This window comes from Balaenoptera musculus, chromosome 6 (assembly GCF_009873245.2).
Source record: "Balaenoptera musculus isolate JJ_BM4_2016_0621 chromosome 6, mBalMus1.pri.v3, whole genome shotgun sequence".
NCBI lineage: Eukaryota > Metazoa > Chordata > Mammalia > Artiodactyla > Balaenopteridae > Balaenoptera > Balaenoptera musculus.
In genome coordinates, this window is record NC_045790.1 from 15,153,407 (window position 1) to 15,173,940 (window position 20,534).

Consider the following 20,534-nt stretch of genomic DNA (forward strand, 5'->3'; position numbering starts at 1 on the left):
CTAAGAGACTACTACAAGCAACTCTATGCCAATAAAATGGACAACCTGGAAGAAATGGACACATTCTTAGAAAGGTATAGCCTTCCAAAACTGAACCAGGAAGAAATAGAAAATAGGAACAGACCAATCTCAAGTAATGATATTGAAACTGTGATTAAAAATCTTCCAGCAAACAGAAGTCCAGGACCAGATGGCTTCCCAGGTGAATTCTATCAAACATTTAGAGAAGAGCTAACACCCATCCTTCTCAAACTCTTCCAAAAAATTGCAGAGGAAGGAACACTCCCAAACTCATTCTATGAGGCCTCCATCACCCTGATACCAAAACCAGACAAAGATACTACAAAAAAAGAAAATTACAGACCAATATCACTGATGAATATAGATGCAAAAATCCTCAACAAAATACTAGCAACCAGAATCCAACAACACATTAAAAGGATCACACACCATGATCAAGTGGGATTTATCCCAGGGATGCAAGGATTCTTCAATATATGCAAATCAATCAATATGATACACCATATTAACAAATTGAAGAATAAAAACCATATGATCATCTCAATAGATGTAGAAAAATCTTTTGACAAAATTCATCACCCATTTATGATAAAAACTCTCCAGAAAGTAGGCATAGAGGGAACCTGCTTCAACATAATAAAGGCCATATACGACAAACCCACAGCAAACATCCTTCTCAATGTTGAAAAAGTGAAAGCATTTCCTCTAAGATCAGGAACAAGACAAGGATGTCCACTCTCACCACTATTATTCAACATAGTTTTGGAAGTCCTAGCCATGGCAATCAGAGAAGAAAAAGAAATAAAAGGAATACAAATTGGAAAAGAAGAAGTAAAACTGTCACTGTTTGCAGATGACATGATACTACACATAGAGGATCCTAAAGATGCCACCAGAAAACTACTAGACCTAATGAATGAATTTGGTAAAATTGCAGGATACAAAATTAACGCACAGAAATCTCTTGCATTCCTATACACTAATGATGAAAAATCTGAAAGAGAAATTAAGAAAACACTCCCATTTACCATCGCAACAAAAAGAATAAAATACCTAGGAATAAACGTACCTAGGGAGACAAAAGACCTGTATACAGAAAACTATAAGACACTAATGAAAGAAATTAAAGATGATACCAACAGATGGAGAGACATACCATGTTCTTGGATTGGAAGAATCAATATTGTGAAAATGACTGTACTACCCAAAGCAATCTACAGATTCAGTGCAATCCCTGTCAAATTACCAATGGCATTGTTTACAGAACTAAAACAAAAAATCTTGAAATTTGTATGGAGACACAAAAGACCCCGAATAGCCAAAGCCGTCTTGAGGGGAAAAAACGGAGCTGGAGGAATCAGACTCCCTGACTTCAGACTATACTACAAAGCTACAGTAATCAAGACAATATGGTACTGGCACAAAAACAGAAATATAGATCAATGGAACAGGATAGAAAGCCCAGAGATAAACCCACGCACCTGTGGTCAACTAATCTATGACAAAGGAGGCAAGGATATACAATGGAGAAAAGACAGTCTCTTCAATAAGTGATGCTGGGAAAACTGGACAGCTACATGTAAAAGAATGAAATTAGAACACTGCCTAACACCATACACAAAAATAAACTCAAAATGGATTAGAGACCTAAATGTAAGACCAGGCACTATAAAACTCTCAGAGGAAAACATAGGAAGAACACTCTTTGATGTAAATCACAGCAAGATATTTTTTGATCCACCTCCGAGAGTAATGGAAGTAAAAACAAAAATAAACAAATGGGACCTAATGAAACTTAAAAGCTTTTGCACAGCAAAGGAAACCATAAAGAAGACCAAAAGACAACCCTCAGAATGGGAGAAAATGTTTGCAAATGATTCATTGGACAAAGGATTAATCTCCAAAATATATGAACAGCTCATGCAGCTCAATATTAAAGAAACAAACACCGCAATCCAAAAATGGGCAGAAGACCTAAATAGACATTTCTCCAAAGAAGACATACAGATGGCCAGGAAGCACATGAAAAGCTGCTCAACATCACTAATTATTAGAGAAATTCAAATCAAAACTACAATGAGGTATTACCTCACACCTGTTAGAATGGGCATCATCAGCAAATCTACAAACAACAAATGCTGGAGAGGGTGTGGAGAAAAGGCAACCCTCTTGCACTGTTTGTGCAAATGTAAATTGATATAGCCACTATGGAGAACAGTATGGAGGTTCCTTAAAGAACTAAGAATAGAATTACCATATGATCCAGCAATCCCACTACTGGGCATATACCCAGAGAAAACCATAATTCAATATGACACATGCACCCCAATGTTCATTGCAGCAGTATTTACAATAGCCAGGACATGGAAGCAACCTAAATGCCCATCAACAGATGAATGGATAAAGAAATAGTGGTACATATATACAATGGAATATTACTCAGCCCTAAAAAGGAACGAAATTGGGTTGTTTGTAGAGACGTGGATGGATATAGAGACTGTCATACAGAGTGAAGTAAGTCAGAAAGAGAAAAACAAATATCATATATTAACGCATATATGTGGAACCTAGAAAATGGTACAGATGAACCGGTTTGCACAGCAGAAATTGAGACACAGATGTAGAGAAAAAACTTATGGACACCAAGGGGGGAAAGCGGCAGGGGGTGGGGGTGGTGTGATGAATTGGGAGATTGGGATTGACATGTATACAGTGATGTGTATAAAATGGATGACTAATAAGAAAATTTAAAAATATATATATAAACATTAAATAAATAAGTAAATAAATAAAATAATCTTAAATTTGTATGGACCCACCAAAGACCCCGAATAGCTTAAACAGTCTTAAGAAAGAAGAACATAGCTAGAGGCATCCTGCTTCCTGATTTCAAACTATATTTCCAAGTTATTGTAATTAAACAGTATGGTATTGGCATAAAAACAGACACATCAATCAATGGACTAGAATAGAGAGCCCAGAAATAAACCCATGCATATATGGTCAATTAATTTATGCCAAGGGAGTCAAGAATATACAATGGGGAAAGGACTTCTGTTCAATAAATGGTGTTGGGAAAACTGGAAAGCCACATGCAAAAGAACGAAACTGGACCGCTATCTTACCCCATACACAAAAATTAACTCAAAATGGATTAAAGATTTGAACATGAGAACTGAAACCATAAGACTCCTAGAAAGAAAACGTAGGCAGTAAGTTCCTTGACATTGGTCCTGGCAATGATTTTTTGAATCTGACACCGAAAGCAAAAGCAACAAAAGCAAACATAAACAAGTGGGACTACATCAAACTAAAAAGCTTCTGCACAGCAAAGGAAACCATCAACTAAACAAAAAGGCAACATACTGAATGGGAGAAAATGTTTGCAAACCATATATCTGAAAAAGGGCTAATATCCAAAATATATAAGCAACTCATACAACTCAATAAGAAAAGCCAAACGATCCAATTAAAAAATTGGCAGAAGATCTGAACAGATATTTTTCCAGAGAAGACATACAGATGGCCAACAGGTACATGAAAAGATGTTTAATATCACTAATCATCAGGGAAATGCAAATCAAAACCACAATGAGATATCACCTCAAATTTGTTAGAATGGCTATTATCAAAAAAACCCAGGAAATAACAAGTATTGGTGAGGCAGCAGAGAAAAGGGAGCCCTTGTGCACTCTTGGTAGGATGGTAAATTGGTGCAGCCACTATGAAAAATTATGGAGGTTCCTCAGAACATTAAAAATAAAACTACCATATGATCCAGCAATTCTACTTTTGGGTATTTATCTGAAAAAAATGAAAACACTAACTGGAAAAGATACCTGCACACCCATGTTCATAGCAGCGTTATTTACAATAGCCAAGATATGGAAACAACCTAAGTGTCCATCAATAGATGAATGGATAAAGAAATTGTGGCATATATATATATATATATATATATATATATATATATATACACACACACACACATACACACAATGGACTATTATTCAACCATAAAAAGAATGAAATCCTGCCATTTGTGAAAACATGGATGGGCCTTGAGGGCATTATCCTAAGTGAAATAAACCAGACAGAGAAAGAGAATACAATATAATCTTTCTTACATATAAAATCTTTAAAAAAAAAAAGCACAAAACCCAAAAAAACCCCAAATCAAGTTCACAAATACAGAGAACAGATTGATGGTTGCCTGGGGTGGGGGTGGGGCGGTTGGAGGGGTGGAGAAATGGGTGAAGAGCATCAAAAGGCAACAAGTAAAGAAAAAAGAACTGTATACAAACGGAGAGTTAAGAGACTCAGAGACAGCTCCATGACTGTGGGCTTTAGCACAGGGGCTGGGGCGGATTTCCTCTGGCTGGTTCGAATGTCTCTTGCTTCCTCTTGGTTCTCAGTGCCATGGTAGGTGACGAGGCTGGGGGTACCCAAGACCTCCACCAGCCTGAGTCATCAGTTCCATCCAATCTGCCTTGGGTTCTCTCTGGCAGCTCCCCTCCCCAGGACCAGCTTAGACTCCCCCTCCTCTAGTTGGACTGTTAATAGAAGACCTGCCTCAGGCCACCGGCGTCAAGGGGCAGTGTGTAAAATATTTTTAAAATGTTTTTAATTAAGAAAAACCTTTCCTCAAGTCACACAGGGATTTATTGGCTCAGGGATGATTAGAACCCAGAGGTCTCCAGTGGACATGTTGGTATTCTGGTCTGCAATTTAAAAAAAGAAAAAAAAAATCCAATATAGGGTCTGGTTGGGGGCATTGCTGTGACAAACAGCAAATACAAAAGCACTTCCCTACCAGGCTTCTGGGCCCTCACCAGGCTTCTGAGGGGGCAGCTTCCAGAACACCTCCCAGTTGTGGTCCCCCCCCCCACTTCACCCCACCACTACCACCGTGCAGCACAGGACAGGGACCCTTGTTCCCAATCTGCAACATCCTAATAGGAAGTAGGCCTGTGGAGCAAAATGATGAAGGAAAGAAAGGAAAGGCATAGAGGGAAGAGGAAGATGACTTACTCTGCTTTGAACCAGGCTCACCGTGAATAGATGATTCCTTTCAGTGGAAGAGGTTTTCATAATAAAGGTTCCTTTCTCTATATTTTGCATCATTATATCTGAAAGGTGCCATAACAGACTTTGATGGAACTTTTTTTTTTTTTTTAACAAAGTATTTGTACCTGCATTGTGTCATAAATGCTCACACCCCCCTAGGATAGAGAGCCCAGCACCAGTGAAGAATGGGGGACAGACTCGGGCTTGGGAACAGCACCATGGAGTCCATGGCAAGAGCCCACAGATATCAGAGGCCCAACCCAGACACTGGAGGGTGAGAGAGAGGGTAGAGGAAGGTGCTGGGAACCCTGAGGGGGTATTCACCAGGGTCCAAATGTTCTATCAGGTAGAACTTCAGGTTTATAAAACAAACGTGACGAAAGTAAATTTATACAGACATGCTAATGATAATTAAGGTCCTTAAAAAGTAGAGTTCGCAACAGGAAAATATAGTGTGTATCCTTTGCCTTTAAATAAATACGTATTTGTAGTTCGATAGTAAATTGATCATTAACATTAATTACGTGAATAGGCCCAGGGCAAAAAATCCCACCAGGTCTGTCTCATTCTCTAAGCACTTAAATCTCAGAAAGTGCAAGTGAGTCTGGCAGTCTACTGATTTTTCTAACAATTCAAGGTTTCTTAGTTCACACCCCTACAATACGTGCAGGGCATCCACTCTGTGCCAAGCGGGGCTGGAGGCGCTCCGCAGACTCTCGGGGGGTCTCCTTCTTGGGAGTCCCTGTTCTCTGGCCTCCTTGGGGCCCTGGTCAATGGGGGGGGGGGCGGGGAGGAGCAGAAGCTGAGAGTGGGCAGAAGGCGGTAGTCAGAAGACAGGTGGTTCAGGGTTTATGAACGGGTGGGGCATTTGCCCTGCAAAGGGGCAGGGTCAGGACCCCACATGAACGCAGATTCTGAATCTCACAGCCCGGATCACAACAGAGCATGTGGGAGGTGCCCTGTGCCCACCTCCCAAAGGCACAGACCGGACCCTTGATGAAAAACCGCATCCCCGGGCATCAGCCGCCAAAGCAGGCAGTTTCCTCTTTGAAACAGAGGTGCCCTCCAGGTCGCTGGGCTCCTCTCCTGAGCCACACGCGATTGGCTAGAAGTGGTGAATGTTTACGTCAACTCGACGGAAGGCGTAGCTCATTCGCCCCCGCGGATGGCGCAACCCCAGGACAGGGTATAAAGCTGGGGTCTGGCTGAGTCATTAGACCGTAGAGCCCTGCCCCGCGCACCGCGCAGGCGGCAGGGACGATCCCGCGCCCCACGAAAGACACTGTTGCTGCCTGATGGCTCTGCCGTCTGTCACCCCGCGGCGGCTGGGACAGCGAGTGCCCCGCGACAGCACGGGGCAGCTGGGACAGAGCACACAGGCCGCCTCGAGCACCCGGGCAGGGCGCGCCCCCGGTCCCAGGCCTCGGCTGCGGGGAGCCTTGGTTCTCATCTTCGTCGTCCCGGGTGTCCTTCTGTCGGTGAGTCCCCGCCGGGAGTCCCGCCAGGTGGCGCGCTCCGTGGCCGGGAAAGGACGGGGGGGAGGGGGGCGGGACACGGCTGGGCATGTCCCGGCAGGACCCTCCCTGGCGAAGTCCAAGTACAGGGGGTGAGGGGGGGGCGGGGTGCGGATCCGGGGCTGGCAGCATCTACCTGCGGCCCCGAAGGAGAAGAGCCCGCTCTCCGCCTCCGGGTCCTTGGAGGGTCTGGCCTCCAGATTGGTCCCAGGCGAGCATCAGCGAGTGACAGACAGATCGCCTTTTCTTTCTCTTCCCCTTTCCTTCCTCCGATCCTCCTCACTCTTTCTAACTTTCTCTCTCTCTCTCTTTTTATTTTGCACTACGTTTAACTTTTTTAAAAAAATTTATTTATTTTATCTATTTATTTTTTTGTCTGTGTTGGGTCTTTGCCGCTGGGTGCGGGCCCTCTCTAGTTGCGGCGAGCGGGGGCCACCCTCCTCCGCGGTGAGCGGGGATCTCATTGCGGTGGCTTCTCTTGTTGCGGAGCACGGGCTCCAGGCGCGCGGGCTTCAGTAGTTGTGGCACGTGGGCTCAGTAGCTGTGGCTCGCGGGCTCTAGAGCACAGGCTCAGTAGTTGTGGCGCACGGGCTTCGTTGCTCCGCGGCATGTGGGATCCTCCCGGACCAGGGCTCGAAACCGCGTCCCCCGCATTGGCAGGCGGACTCCCAAGCACTGCGCCACCAAGGAAGACCACGTTTAACTTTTAAAACGTGTCCTTTGTAAATCGATTAACCGTGTAGGCCCCCGCCTTCCCCCACCACTGCCTTAAGCACCTTTGAATTTCCTTTTCCCTGAAAGGGGAGCAACCTTTAACGTTGCTTCCTGTTTGTTGCAATTTGTGGGTGCTGTGTAGAAACCATCAATCAACTCACCATTGGGACCAGATTCTCACCACTTCTTTAGGAGGCGAGCTAGAGGCTCTGAGTGTGATTTACCACTATCGGTGTGCATCCTAAGGAAACTCACTATGGAAAAAAATGTGCCTACTTCCACTGCTTTCTCAGGTTGTTTGAGGCTCTTTTCGAAGTTTCTTATATGTTCACAGGAAAAAAAAAAAATTAAGGGCCTAACAAGGTTACAGGAATCATGAAAATGTGTACTTTTCATTGTACAAATTAGTACTAAAAATCAGAAAAGAAATAACGTTTTGTATTCACAAAAAAATATAGAATTAGTTTTTAAAATATCAGTTTGTCATAGGTAGGACTCACGTTGAACACTGCCTGATGAATGGCTCTGGGTACCTGTAGGCACTGTCAAGTATCCGTGTAGCCATGTGCATTGTCTGTTAGGTAACTCCTTAGAAGTAGAATTGCTGTCAGCAGGTTAGATAATTTTACACTTTTGTTTAGATAAGGATAAACTGGCCTCCAGAAGAAGGCTGGACCATTTTACCTCACACCAAGAGTCCACAAGTGTGCCTGTTTCCCTACACCTTTGCCACACTAAACCACACGTTAATTCTTTGCTAGTCTAAGAAGTAAAAATGGGGCACCACAGTGCTGTGGTTTTGATTCCTCAGTGCCAGTAGAGATTTTCAAGGATCCATGAGATTTCTGAGACTGGGAATGGATGACCAGGAGACCAGGCAGCAGTTGGGGCGGGGGGGGGGGGCAAAAATACAAACAGTAAAAGAACTGACAAAAATCTTACACAAATTCTTTCAGACAGCTTAAAAGTTCTTCAGTAGTTTCTAAGCCCAGCATAACCTTAATAGTGAAACCTGACAAAAACATTTGAAAGGAAGAAAAATATTAATACCTTTCAATATCCTTCCTAAAAACAGAGGCAAAATTCCTTAACAAAACAAATAGTAAACTAAATTCAGGAATTTTTAAAGAAGAAAACATGCCATGACCAAGTGGGGTTAATCACAGGAATAACATCTGAAAATGAATCAGTGTTTTTCACTATGCTAACACCATGAAGGAGAAAATCTAAATGAACAGCTTAACAGATGCAGAAAAAGCATTCGACAACACTTAACCTCCCTGTCATGATAAAACCTCTCATTATATCAGGGCAAAAGAGACCTTCCTCCATCTGATGAAGGCCACTTCCTCTTGGAGTCACATAGGAGATTAGGATAACCTAGAAAGGGGTGTGAAGGAATGTTCTGTAGTAATGCTAACTTCCGGGATCTAGATAGAGGGTCTGGGTTTCCCAAGTGTATGCGTTTTAAAAAACCACTTGAATGGTACCCTTAAGAATTGTGCATTTCCTTCTTTGTAAATCTTAACACTGAAAAAAAACTGTAAAGAAATATGGAGCTCAAGTTACTGACATAACGCTGAAGTATTGAGTTGCAGACATGTGAATTTCATCATAAAAATAAGACACTTAGGAGAATGGACAGAGGGATGGATAAAGAAAGAAATATGGGGCTTCCCTGGTGGCGCAGTGGTTAAGAATCTGCCTGCCAATGCAGGGGACACTGGTTCAAGCCCTGGTCCGGGAAGATCCCACACACCGTGGAGCAGCTAAGCCCGTGCGCCACAACTACTGAGCCTGCGCTCTAGAGCCCGCGAGTCACAACTAGAGAAAGCCCGCGTGCAGCAACGAAGACCCAACGCAGCCAAAAATAAATAAAAATTAAATAAATTAATTAAAAAAAAGAAAGAAATATGTGATAAGGCATATATAGCAAAATATTAGTTACAGAATCTAGGTGGTGAGTATATGAGAGTTTACCGTACAGATCTTTAAACTTTGTTGGATGCATGAAAATGTTTGTAATAAAACATTGAGGGAGAGAGACTGTGAGAGGAGAACCAGGAAAGAGAGGGGGGAATAGGACGGTGAAGGCAGGGAAAGGAGATTCTACCAACCTGTGGGGACTCGGAGGAGGCCCAGCCTGGGGAAGGGACGACTTAGAGGACATATGTGGGCTTAGCTGTCCCCAAATACTTGACAGGCTTTTCTGTGGAAGAGAGCTGCATTTTATGTTGTTTAGATCCTGGCAGTTGAACTGGGCTCAACATAAGCTGTTTCCATTGTAACTTTGTTTTTCTTTCTTTCTTTTTTTTTCCCCTTAATTTCACTTTCTCTTTTGTCACTCCCAGGTTAAAGCAAAGTTGCAAAGACTATACAAACCCCCCCCCTTTTTCCTGTACCATGTGAAAAATAGCTGCTGACATGCTAGATCCCATGACCGAATACTTGAATGTATATTTCCTACAAATGAGGACATTCTCCCCCAAAACTACAGCACAGCCTTCAGCATCAGAACACTAACATCAACACGTTAATCCTCATCAGATCCGCAGACTCCATTCAGATTTTTTCGACTGGCCCCGTTGTGTCATTGTTAGCACGGAGACTCATCTCAAAACCCTGTATTGCTGTTTCTTCTTCCTCTGTGTGACTCATTATGTGGAACTCTAACAGCTTCCTTTCCAGGACAGCTTGTCCGGTTAAAGCCAAAAGTTCATGACTCAACTGTGATTCTGTATCCTGCTTTTGAAAAAGTGTGTGCATGGTATAAGACTCATTTGTGAAAATGTGTGTGTGCGCGCACGTACGCGCATGGGAGAAAGAAAGAGAGAGAGCCTGAGAGTATTACACATATGGTCAAATAGAAGAAGTAAAGACACAAAATAATGGATGTTTTCTCTAACTGAGGGGATCCCTGTGGTTTCTGTATTCTTTTAAAAAATTTTTTCCTTGCGCATACTTTCCGGAATAAACATATTTTATTTTATTATAAGAGAAAGGAATACCAGGAAAAAAATTTAAGTGTAAGTTACTTGGTAGCACAAAAGGCCAGAGGACAGACATGAAAAGAATGAGAGTTTATAGCTGGAAGAAAGGCCCCAGTTCTGTTTCGTTTTGCAGGCGGTGGTCAAGGGACTGTGGGATGCATCCTGGGAGGGATGAGAGTCTGGAAGCCACTCATGCCCGTCCCTGCTTTGTCTCCACAGACTGCGGCTGCTTCAGCCATGCACATAAGGCAGGAAAAATTTCACCAGCAATTAGCTGCCCCACAGAGATGGAAACGCAGCCGCTCAGAGAAGTTGTGTGCACCAGGTACATTCTAAGACTGATCTCCAGCCCTTACCCCACCCTTGTCTCCAAGTCCTTCTGGTCTTCTGATTCCTGCGGTTCCTGGTTCTTATTCCGCAGGCATTTACTGGAAGTCTTCCATGTGCCAGGCGCTGTGCCAGTGGAGGGCACGAGGCCCCCGCCCTCCTGGAACCCTCCTCCTAGGATGGTACCCAGACAGATGGACAAATGTGACAGTTAGAGAGATGAGATAGCAACCGTGAGGATAATTGAGTGATGGGTGGGACAGAGTCGGGGTTGGTGAGGCCTCCTGGGGATGGTGACTTTGGTGCAGAGAGCCAGGTAGAGCTCCTGAGGGGGCCCCTGGGAACTGTCACCCCAGAGGGCAGGGCTGGGCTTGTTTGAGCAAAGCTAGGGGGCAGCTGGGGTGAGTGGAAGGTGGAGAGGTCACCGGGACAGGTGGGAGGAGGCCACAGACCCTGAACACTGTGAAGGGAGCATGAGTTTTATTTTTTTAGTGAGGTATTAAAGTAAGTAAAAATCTCACTGTTTTATATTGATACATGTTGAAATGATACTATGTTGGATATTGCCTCTTTCTTTTTACTCTTTTTTTTTTTTAATATACAAGTGACTTGGATTTTTATTTTTTAATTTTTTTTATTTTTGGCTATGTTGGGTCTTCGTTTCTGTACGAGGGCTTTCTCTAGTTGCGGCAAGTGGGGGCCACTCTTCATCGCGGTGCGCGGGCCTCTCACTGTCGCGGCCTCTCTTGTTGCGGAGCACAGGCTCCAGACGCACAGGCTCAGTAATTGTGGCTCACGGGCCTAGTTGCTCCGCGGCATGTGGGATCCTCCCAGACCAGGGCTCGAACCCGTGTCCCCTGCATTGGCAGGCGGATTCTCAACCACTGCGCCACCAGGGAAGCCCTTTCTTTTTACTCTTTAGTGTGCCAACTATGAATGTGGCTTTTATGTGTGGCTAGTAATATACTCCTGCTGGCAGTACTGGTCTAAGGTGTGTGGTAGATGTAGAATCAAAAGATTAAAGCCAGGTCAAGGAGAGTTCCCCGTGTGGATTCCACTGATGGCCGAAAGAGGCAGCCCTGTCCACACTGCCAGCCTCTGGGAATCCTGTGGGGACTTACTCACCAGCTTTTCCCTTCCTTCCCAGGGTTCCATATGGAGGAAGCCAGCGGAGATTGTACACCGTGCACGGATAAGGTGGATTACACCAATTATTCAAACACCCTCTCTTCTTGCTTACTCTGTAGGATTTGCAAATCAGGTACAGAACATGTCCCCATACCTACAGTTGGGTGATGAGATGGGATTTGAATGGAACGGGGAGTCAGAAACCTGATTTCCAGCCCAGCTAGGTCTTCATTCTACCCTGTCTTAGGTCAGTAAAATAAATGAAAACAGAAATTATTTGTATTACGTATGCCACCTGGTAGGGAAGTCTTTCAGAACATCAGTTGGAAGGAGGGGAGTAATGTGTCCCTTGACGGAGGGGCTGGTTAGTGACAGCACTGGGGGCCTGGGTGAGTGGGACAGGGCTGGGTTTGAGCTGTGTGGCGAGTCTGGTTCTGGGCCAGGCCCCTGTGAGCCCTGTGACTTCTGCTCCGGGATCTCAGCCTCTCTCAGCCTTCATGACCAGCAGGGCCAGGTGTTGGGAAGTCACCCAAGCGTTCCTCTCCATCCAGAGTGTCTCATATTACACCCCGCCCCAGCCCACCCCGGCTCTTGCTCCTGATTTGTGATCTAAAACCTTTTTCTTCCCAATCCTGATGTAATCTGTAATGACGCATGGTCCCTTTTATATGCCTCTATTGGTGACACGTGAACAGTGGCTGTCCTTTGGATGGTCTGTGTGTGTTGCTGCAGAAAATGGCCCCCAAATTACTTCCTGAACTGAGTAGAACTGAGTGGGTGGGGATCTGGGTGGTGAAGAATGGTTGAGAGACACGTGAGGGAAACACACCCCCAAAACCTTATCTTTGGTCTCCAGGGGAAGAAGAGAAAAGTCCGTGCACCTCAACCAAGGACACTGAGTGTCAGTGCAAACCTGGCACTTTCCGTAGAGAAGATGCACCTGAATTCTGCTACAAGTGCAGCACCCGGTGAGACATGGGAGCCTAGGGGGCTCCCAACCCACAGAGACCCCCCAGTTTCCTTGTACCCCTTTCTCCGGTTTCCATGCAGCCCCTCCTACCTCCTCAGGGCTCCCTTGTGCCTGTGGGGTCTCCTGAGCATGCAGCAGCCCCTCCTCATGCCTCTGTGTGTCCTTCCCCAGGGCCCCCTTCCCACACCTCCTCAGAAGGAGCCTAGAAAGGCAAGTGTCTACCACAGACAAAAGTCATAATGAGGCCATATGTGTGCTCCTTCAAGCTTCCCATAAAACCCGAGCCAACTCAGCTGGCCTCACATCCAGCCCTTGTCCCCCAATAAGATCTGAATCTTTCCTATTTGGGGATTTAGGGGCCAATAGTAATTAGCTCTTCTCTGATGCTCCAGTGCTGGCTGCGATTGGTCGGAAGAGTCAACAGGTGGAGGACAAGAGGGTCCTTGTATTAAAGCTTGACTGAAGGATGAGGCTTGGCTTGTGCCCAAACCCTTCTGACCCTTGACTTGGATGAGATGCCCCTTCACTCAGGCTTCCCCTGCAGCCCAGGGAGGCCAGTGCAGGCCTTGCAGAGAAGGCCCAGCTCCTTAAGGGGCAGCTCTGAACACTCAGCAGGAGCCCTGGGGCCTGAAGTGCACAAGCCCAGATCCTTCTCCCACCCGACAAGGGGTAGTGAGGGGACCCAGCCCTGCAGACAGGACAAGCCTGTCCCTCCTGCACCGTCTTGTCAGGCTACCCCAGATGGGAGTTTTCTCCCTCTTTCTCCTCATCCGGCCAGCTTTCCCTGACGGATCCCCTCCATGTCCTCCCTGTGTCTGTACCCAGGTGCCCTGATGGGATGGTCGTGGCCACGCCCTGTAGCCCCTTCAGTGACCTCAAATGTGTGGACCGAAAATCAGGTACCCAGGCCAGTGGGGAGGCCCTGGTTCCTGGAAAGACAGTGACCATGAGCCGGAGACTGCCCACCACTCCCTCTCCCTCTTCAGGCGCTTCACAGCTGGTGATCGGAATTGTAGCTGCCAGTGTCCTCCTGCTGCTGGTGCTGATCGCGTATGTTTTCCGGAGGTTCTTCATTCAAGGTGAGGTTCTGGGAGGGAAAGGGGAGGCGCTGGCCCCCCTCCATCTCCCCACTCCTCCGGTTCCTCCTGGCCCGGCTCTGATCTTGTTCCCCGGGATCCCCCTCCACCTCCCACCTCACCTGCTCCTACGAAGCCGGGATCACATCCGTCCCCCATCTCAGCTGACGGTCCTCTCTTCCCCCTGGCCAAGTCTGGTGTAGCAGGGGGCAGGGTCAGTTCTTAATGTCTTCAGGACCCCCAGCCGGGGCAGAGAGGTGGTCAGCGCCTTGACTGGGTGACAAGAGTCAGGAGGAGAGGGTCGTTCAGCAGAACCCCACAGAGATTTTACATGGGTTTCATTCTATTTCATTTTCCCCCTTCTCTTCTCCCTCCCCGAGGGTTCTCCAGACTTGGAATGGCCTGCTCCCTGTCACCAGGCCCGGGGCTCCTTGTTCAGTGTCTGCGTCCCCAGCCCACACCCCGTCCCTGGCACTGTCCCTGGGGAGGGAGGTGCTGCAAGAGGGCCCTCCGCACTGCTCAGGTGGATGCCTCTTCTCTTCTAGGTCGTGCTGTGGACCCTAAGTGCATGGACAAAGTGAGTTGGTTTCTCCAGGACCTGGTGGCATCAGGCCCTCAGTAACTGCTTGGCCCTGGGTGGACACGGTCCCCAGTTTGTCCTATACTGTTGTCCCTGGCTCTCTCAAGTGGCCTAGGAGCTCTGGGCTGACTGTAGGAGAGCAACTGGCCTGTTGAGAGCAGCCCTAAGGCTGGTTGGCAGTGCTAAACCTGTCCCTCTTACTGCTTGTGAGGCGCCCTCACCCCATAACCCTGGATGCACCCTGGGGCATGGAGGGTGTCAGGAAGGGGTGCTGAACCCCCCTTAGCACAGCACTAGGGTCCTGGTGCCATCAGCAGGGCCCTGGATGTGCTGAGTCTGTACCCACCTGGGGGGCACAGCATGGGAGTAGGTGGGGAGGCAAAACCCACAATGTCCCCCGCAGACACTACACGGATCTGTGGGTATGGACTCCTGAGTCAGTTCTTTGCCTTCCCAAGGTCCTCTTCTGGCGCTCACATCCCTTAAGAGGTCCTGGGGCTCTGGACAATGCCCACAACAACATGCTGATCAACAGAGATTCGCTGACTGATCTGGTCCCTGAGCAGGAGGTAGAAGAGCAGGTGAAGCCGACAGATGTCACGGCCCAGTCCCAGGGGGAAGCAAAGCGTCTGCTGGTGAGTGTGGTGCCCTGGCCCTTCTGCTTGCCCAGGCCTGAGGTAGAAACAGGGAAAGGCCGATGCTGGTCAGGTCTCCAGTCCCATGGGGAAGTGGTGATGGAGGGAGATCATGGTCATGGAGGGGAAGGGAGCCCACCCCCTGCTATGGTCGACTGGCAGCTCTTATGCTGCTTATCATCTGTCCTAGTGTCTAGAATAGCCAGAGTCGTCACTCCCATGATTGTTCAGTGATGGAATTAAAGCTATGTGATATTTTTCTGTGTGATTGTTACATGCTTTTAAGCCATTCCTCATCACGTTAGGAATTTCACATTTATTTCAAAATTATTATTAAATTGAACCTATTTGAAAATTAGTATTTGTCTCAATGAATAGACATGTTTGTGGGGTGGCTTCCTAGTAGAAGTAAACTCTCTTAACATATTTTTCACTGTACACACACACACACAGACGTTTGGGGTCATATCATTTCAATAGTTTTGATATGACATTATTATATTTCTTTTTTGGTAACAAGCAAAAAAACTGACTTAAACTTGTATTTTTTTTGTTTTGATTATTTTCACATGATTGTTGTCTTGTCTGTTACGAGTCTTTCTAAGCAGACATGTTCTTGTGCCCATGAGTACATGCATGTGTGTTTTTTCATTTGGTTTAGTATTTTAATGTGCAGAATTTTATATATTAAGTAATTACATCTATCGATACATTTATTTTTCATTGCTCAGAGCTTTTAAAGTCCTTCATCAAACAGAAGATAAGATAAAATTCTCTAATTTCTTAGGTAGGCTTTTTTTAAATGATGTGATTGGTAGCATAGAGCTTATAAGCTAAATGGAGGAACTTCCCTGGTGGCGCAGTGGTTAAGAATCCGCCTGCCAATGCAGGGGACATGGGTTCGAGCCCTGGTCCGGGAAGATCCCACACGCCGCGGAGCAACTAAGCCCGAGCACCACAGCTACTGAGCCTGCGCTCTAGAGCCCATGAGCCACAACTACTGAGCCCGCATGCCACAACTACTGAAGCCCGCACACTTAGAGCCTGTGCTCCGTAACAAGAGAAGCCACCGCAATGGGAAGCCCACACACCACCACAAAGAGTAGCCCGGGCTCGCAGCAGCTGGAGAAAGCCCGCATGCAGCAATGAAGACCCAACACAGCCAAAAATAAATAAATAAAATTAAAAAAAAAAAAAGCTAAATGGAATTTATTTTGTGATAAATAAGACATGAGGAACTCCCTGAATTGTTCTGAGTTACCATCTCATTCCTTATGCTCGATTTAGCTGCTGATTTTTTGAGTATTACCTTAATTTATAAATTAATCTAGGAAGAACTGAGATCTTTTAAATATTCTGTATTTTTCTTATGAAGAGAGGTAGCATTTTCAAGTCAAGTGTTTTATAATACCTCAACTAGATGTGTGTTTTTCTTTGGCAAATTTCTCCTATTTCTTGTTGAGGCTGTGTCTTTGTATTACAAGTGTTCTGTAACCTTATGAGTCTATCTGACTCATAATTCTTTATATAATTTATTGTCTGCTACAATTTTTAACATTCATCCATCCATCCATTCACATTTAAATATTTTCGCTAAACCATTAGAGTTTTGTAAGAATACAATCGTGTATCAAATAATGACTATTTTGTCTTCTCCCTTCAAATATCCTACATTGTGTTTTTGCTTCACTTATGGCTGCATATGCCAGAATTTCAGAACAATGTTTGCTGGGCTCAGTTCTGGAACCCAGGATCCCTGATTAAGACCAAAGCTGTTCTCCACTGTGTTTTACAGGAACCAGCAGGAGCTGAAGGGTCTCACACGAGAGGAAGGCTGCTGGTTCCAGCAAACGGTGCAGACCCCACTGAAAGTGAGTGTTTTCCCCGGGCAGTGGAGCACGAGTGGAGGGAGGAGGGCCAGTGTCCTAACTGCTGTCCCCATAGCTGTTAGGGCAACTCAGAGCAGGCGATGGCTTGTCACTGGACCATCGGGACTCTAATTCCCTCTCGGCCCCCTCTTCTTCTCCCCACCCTGCACCCCTCTGTCCCCTAACAGTGTCCCCTAACACCTCCCTGTCCTTCCCTCCCCCCCCATCCTCCCTCCTCCCTTGCTGCTCAGGGCCAGGTTGGCCCACCCTGAGGCATCTAAGGGGCTGTGCCGTCCAGCAGGGCACCCACTGGCCGCAGGAGGCTGTGGAGCACCCGACCTGTGGCCAAATCTGAAGAGCTGTAGTATCACTCGATACTGTACTGCAAAGACTTGGTAGGAAAAAGGACTGTAATATGTCTCATTAACAGTTTGTTGGATATTGATTACATGTTGAAATGAAAATTTTTAGAATATATTGAGTTAGTACCATATTTTATGAAAATTAGTTATTACTTGTTACTTTTTACGTTTTTCAGTGTAGCTGTTAGAAAATACAAATTTGTGTTCGGTGCCCACCTTCTGTACCTATGGACGGTGGTGTGCACTGCATTTCACACACATCTCCTTGAATCCCCAGTACAGTCCCAGAGGTGGGTGGTGTTTGCTCCATTTTATGGGTTAAATTCTTGCTCCGAGTCTGTCCCCATCCAGCTCTGCCACAGCGTCAGTCAGCGGGGCCGAGCTGGGCGTGAGGCCAGAGACCTTCCTCCCTCCAGGCCCTTGCTCTGTCCCCAGTGCAGAGGTGGCAGCCGGGAGACCTCACTGTCGTGAGAACGGCAGGTGCCCTCCTCTGAGGTCTGTTGCACCACTGTGTCCCGCCCTCTGTCTCCTACCACAGACTGCCTTCTCCCTCCATGACGTCCATCTCCCCTCCCTGGTGGGCCCTCATCCCCCTCTTAGGGCAGGACTCTCTGGTGACCTGGACTCCCTGCAGTGCCTTGGGCACAGGTGAGGCCCATGCAGTGTGGCCTGATTCTCTGCTGATGGGAAGCATGTCAGGGACGCAGAGCAGCAGGTTCACCAGCAGGGGGAGCTCCTGAGGTCCCACCCTGGGGTCTAGGCCTGATTGAGGGTCCTCTGCCCTTTCTGAAGCCTGTCCCAACTCTGTCTCTGTGACTTTCCCACAACTTAGACCTGAGGCTGTTCTTTGATGACTTTGCAACCATCGTGCCGTGTGACTCCTGGGATTCGCTCATGAGGAAGTTGGGCCTCACGCAAAATGAGATCCTTCTGGTCAGAGAAGGGGTCCGGGTCCCTCGGGATGCCTTGTATGAAATGCTAGAGGCCTGGGTCAGCAACAAGGGACGGGAGGCCTCAGTCAACACCCTGCTGGACGCCTTGGAAAAGCTGGGGCAAAGATTGGCAAAGCAGAATATTCAGGACCACCTACTGAACTCGGGAAAGTATGTCTATGAAGAGAGCAAAGAAGGCTCTGCTGTGTCCTGAGTGTTTGAGGACCTCAGTCTTTCAGTTGAAGACACTTTTTTATCCTAATAGACTTGCACTTTTTATTTGTATTTGTTATTTGTATTCGTCATTCATGTTGATATGTATGCATTTAATGATGTGTAACATAATACACATCGTTAAAGTGCAAACATATTGTGAATCTTACTACTTTTATGTTTATATATATATTTATATAAGTGAAGAAAGGAAATTTGGGACTATAGTTTCTAGGATGTTTACATGGGTTACCTGGATGAGAGCTGGCAATCAAAAACAATTAGAAATACAAAAGGAGGAAATTCCCTGGCAGTTCAGTGGTTAGGACTCTGCGTTTTCACTGCTGAGGGCCCGGGTTCAATCCCTGGTCGGGGAAGTAAGATACCAAAAGCTGCGAGGCAAGAAAAACAAAACAACAACAACAAAAAGCACAAAAGAACAAAAACAAACACAAAACAACAACAACAAAAAAAGAAAAAAAAAAAAAGAAAAAAAAAAAGGAAAGGAGAAAAAGCCCACTGTGGGGAGAGCACTGATAGCATCTTCTCCCTCAAAGGAAGTTTGGTCACTTTTGGATGCCTGGTGACTTCTACAGGGCCCACTTTATACATGTCAATTTTATAGCTGTGTGAATATTTACATTTTTTATAGGTAGGAGTTTACAAGTGAGCAGAGAGTGAGAAGTGGCATCCGTGTGCAGCCCTGTATCTGGCGTCCGTGAACTGTGCTGTCATGCCTGGGCCTCCTCCTGCTTATCTGAATTGGCTATATAAAGGATCTCAGCAGCTTTGGAAGCTTTGGCCTTCTGCAGAAGAGACTCACACAAAAATAGCAGTTCTTAAATACTGTGAGAATTGACCTAAAATGGCTGCTATATTAAGGTTTGGTCCTTTTATTGCTTTTTAAAAAAATCTTTCTTCCATTAAACCCTTCTCCATAGTGTTCCAACTGCTGCAGGATAATTTAATGGCGGAAACAATTCTCAGGGGTTTTTGGTCTATTCCATCTCAAAGCTTTGTGTGTTGTCTTCCCTAAGGTTGATGTGGCTAATGTGGCCAAAACTGGAATTGCCTGAAATTTAGGCACATCAGGATATAGCGTGTGGAGTCCACTTGAGTTTACAGAAGGGCCGACCCCTGTGGTCTTGGTGCTATATGCCCCTGGCCCTGATGTCCCTCCCTTTCCTGGAAGTCAGGTGTTTCCTGCCTTTGCTGTTCCCTCTGTGCAGGACACTTTGCCTTCATCTTCAGAGGGAAATATAAATGAATTCTTGTCAATTAAGTGTTGGGTCACTTGTCCCTTTCTCAGAAGACTCCCTTGAGTGCCCATCTAAAGTATTAGCCTTGCCAGTGTTTGTCAGCTATATTCACTTGTTCACATGTTTACAGTGTGTTTTACCAATGAGAATCTTTAAGAAACACGAACTTGCATGCTATATTGCTTTATGCCAGTGCAAATATGATACTTGTGAAGTTTTACTTGAAAATTGGATGTCTGCTCAAGTCCCTTCTCAATGAGAGGACCCCTTCTTGAAGATTTTCTTAGAAACGTCAAACAATACAAGAAAGATCATTAGGTACAAAATACTCATGTGTTTATGAATTCGTGACCAAATTAAATATGCAATGTTATATTAAAAATTTTATAATTTTATAAAATATGCAATTTTATGAACTCGTAAACAAATTAAATATGCAATTTTATATAATTTTATGTGTGCTTTTCTCCTCCATCCTCCTGTCCTCCTCTAGAACAGTGCTGAGTGACCCGGGTGCAGGGGTGTGTGTTCTTGCTGTGTGACCCGCTCCATCCTTCTCCCTTTTATGCCTCGGGCTCAAGCTCGCCCTGCATGGGTGTGTCTCCTGCTCTGACTCTGGATTTCCGGGCGCCAGGTTCCTGGGGGACTGGAATCCAGCCCCTCCTCCCTCCCTCTCCTCCCTGCCCTTCCCCTGGGAGAGGGACCCCAGCCTGGCCTGGCTTCCCCACAGCCTCCCCAGGTGATGTCTCTGGGCCACACCTGGGCCTGCTCGGCTCCCTTGAGGTGCAGACCGGCTCTGACAGAGCCGCTGGGAAGGGGGGGTGGGGCCCTGCTTGCTGGGGTCATTCTGTGACCCCTCACCTGGGGGCCTCCTGCAG

General features: G+C 46.2%; 1 protein-coding gene across 6 annotated transcripts in view; it reads left to right on the forward strand.

Annotated features, from left to right (window-relative positions):
* Positions 1-20,084, forward strand: part of LOC118897349 (tumor necrosis factor receptor superfamily member 10A-like) — a 40,061-nt gene extending 19,977 nt beyond the window's left edge. The window contains exons 1-10 of one of the 6 annotated variants that reach the window (XM_036856480.1): positions 6,283-6,566; positions 10,526-10,631; positions 11,781-11,894; positions 12,618-12,729; positions 13,557-13,810; positions 14,353-14,384; positions 14,846-15,022; positions 16,818-16,893; positions 18,085-18,355; positions 19,050-20,084. In XM_036856480.1, coding sequence (XP_036712375.1) covers positions 6,384-6,566; positions 10,526-10,631; positions 11,781-11,894; positions 12,618-12,729; positions 13,557-13,810; positions 14,353-14,384; positions 14,846-15,022; positions 16,818-16,893; positions 18,085-18,355; positions 19,050-19,053 — 1,329 coding nt within the window. In that variant the 5' untranslated portion in view covers positions 6,283-6,383 and the 3' untranslated portion in view covers positions 19,054-20,084. Of the gene's footprint in view, positions 1-6,282; positions 6,567-9,667; positions 10,073-10,525; positions 10,632-11,780; positions 11,895-12,617; positions 12,730-13,556; positions 13,811-14,352; positions 14,385-14,845; positions 15,023-16,817; positions 16,894-18,084; positions 18,796-19,049 lie in introns of those variants that run through there. The other 5 variants (XM_036856481.1, XM_036856483.1, XM_036856484.1 and 2 more) reach the window with 5 other exon arrangements.
* Positions 20,085-20,534: the final 450 nt, after the last annotated feature.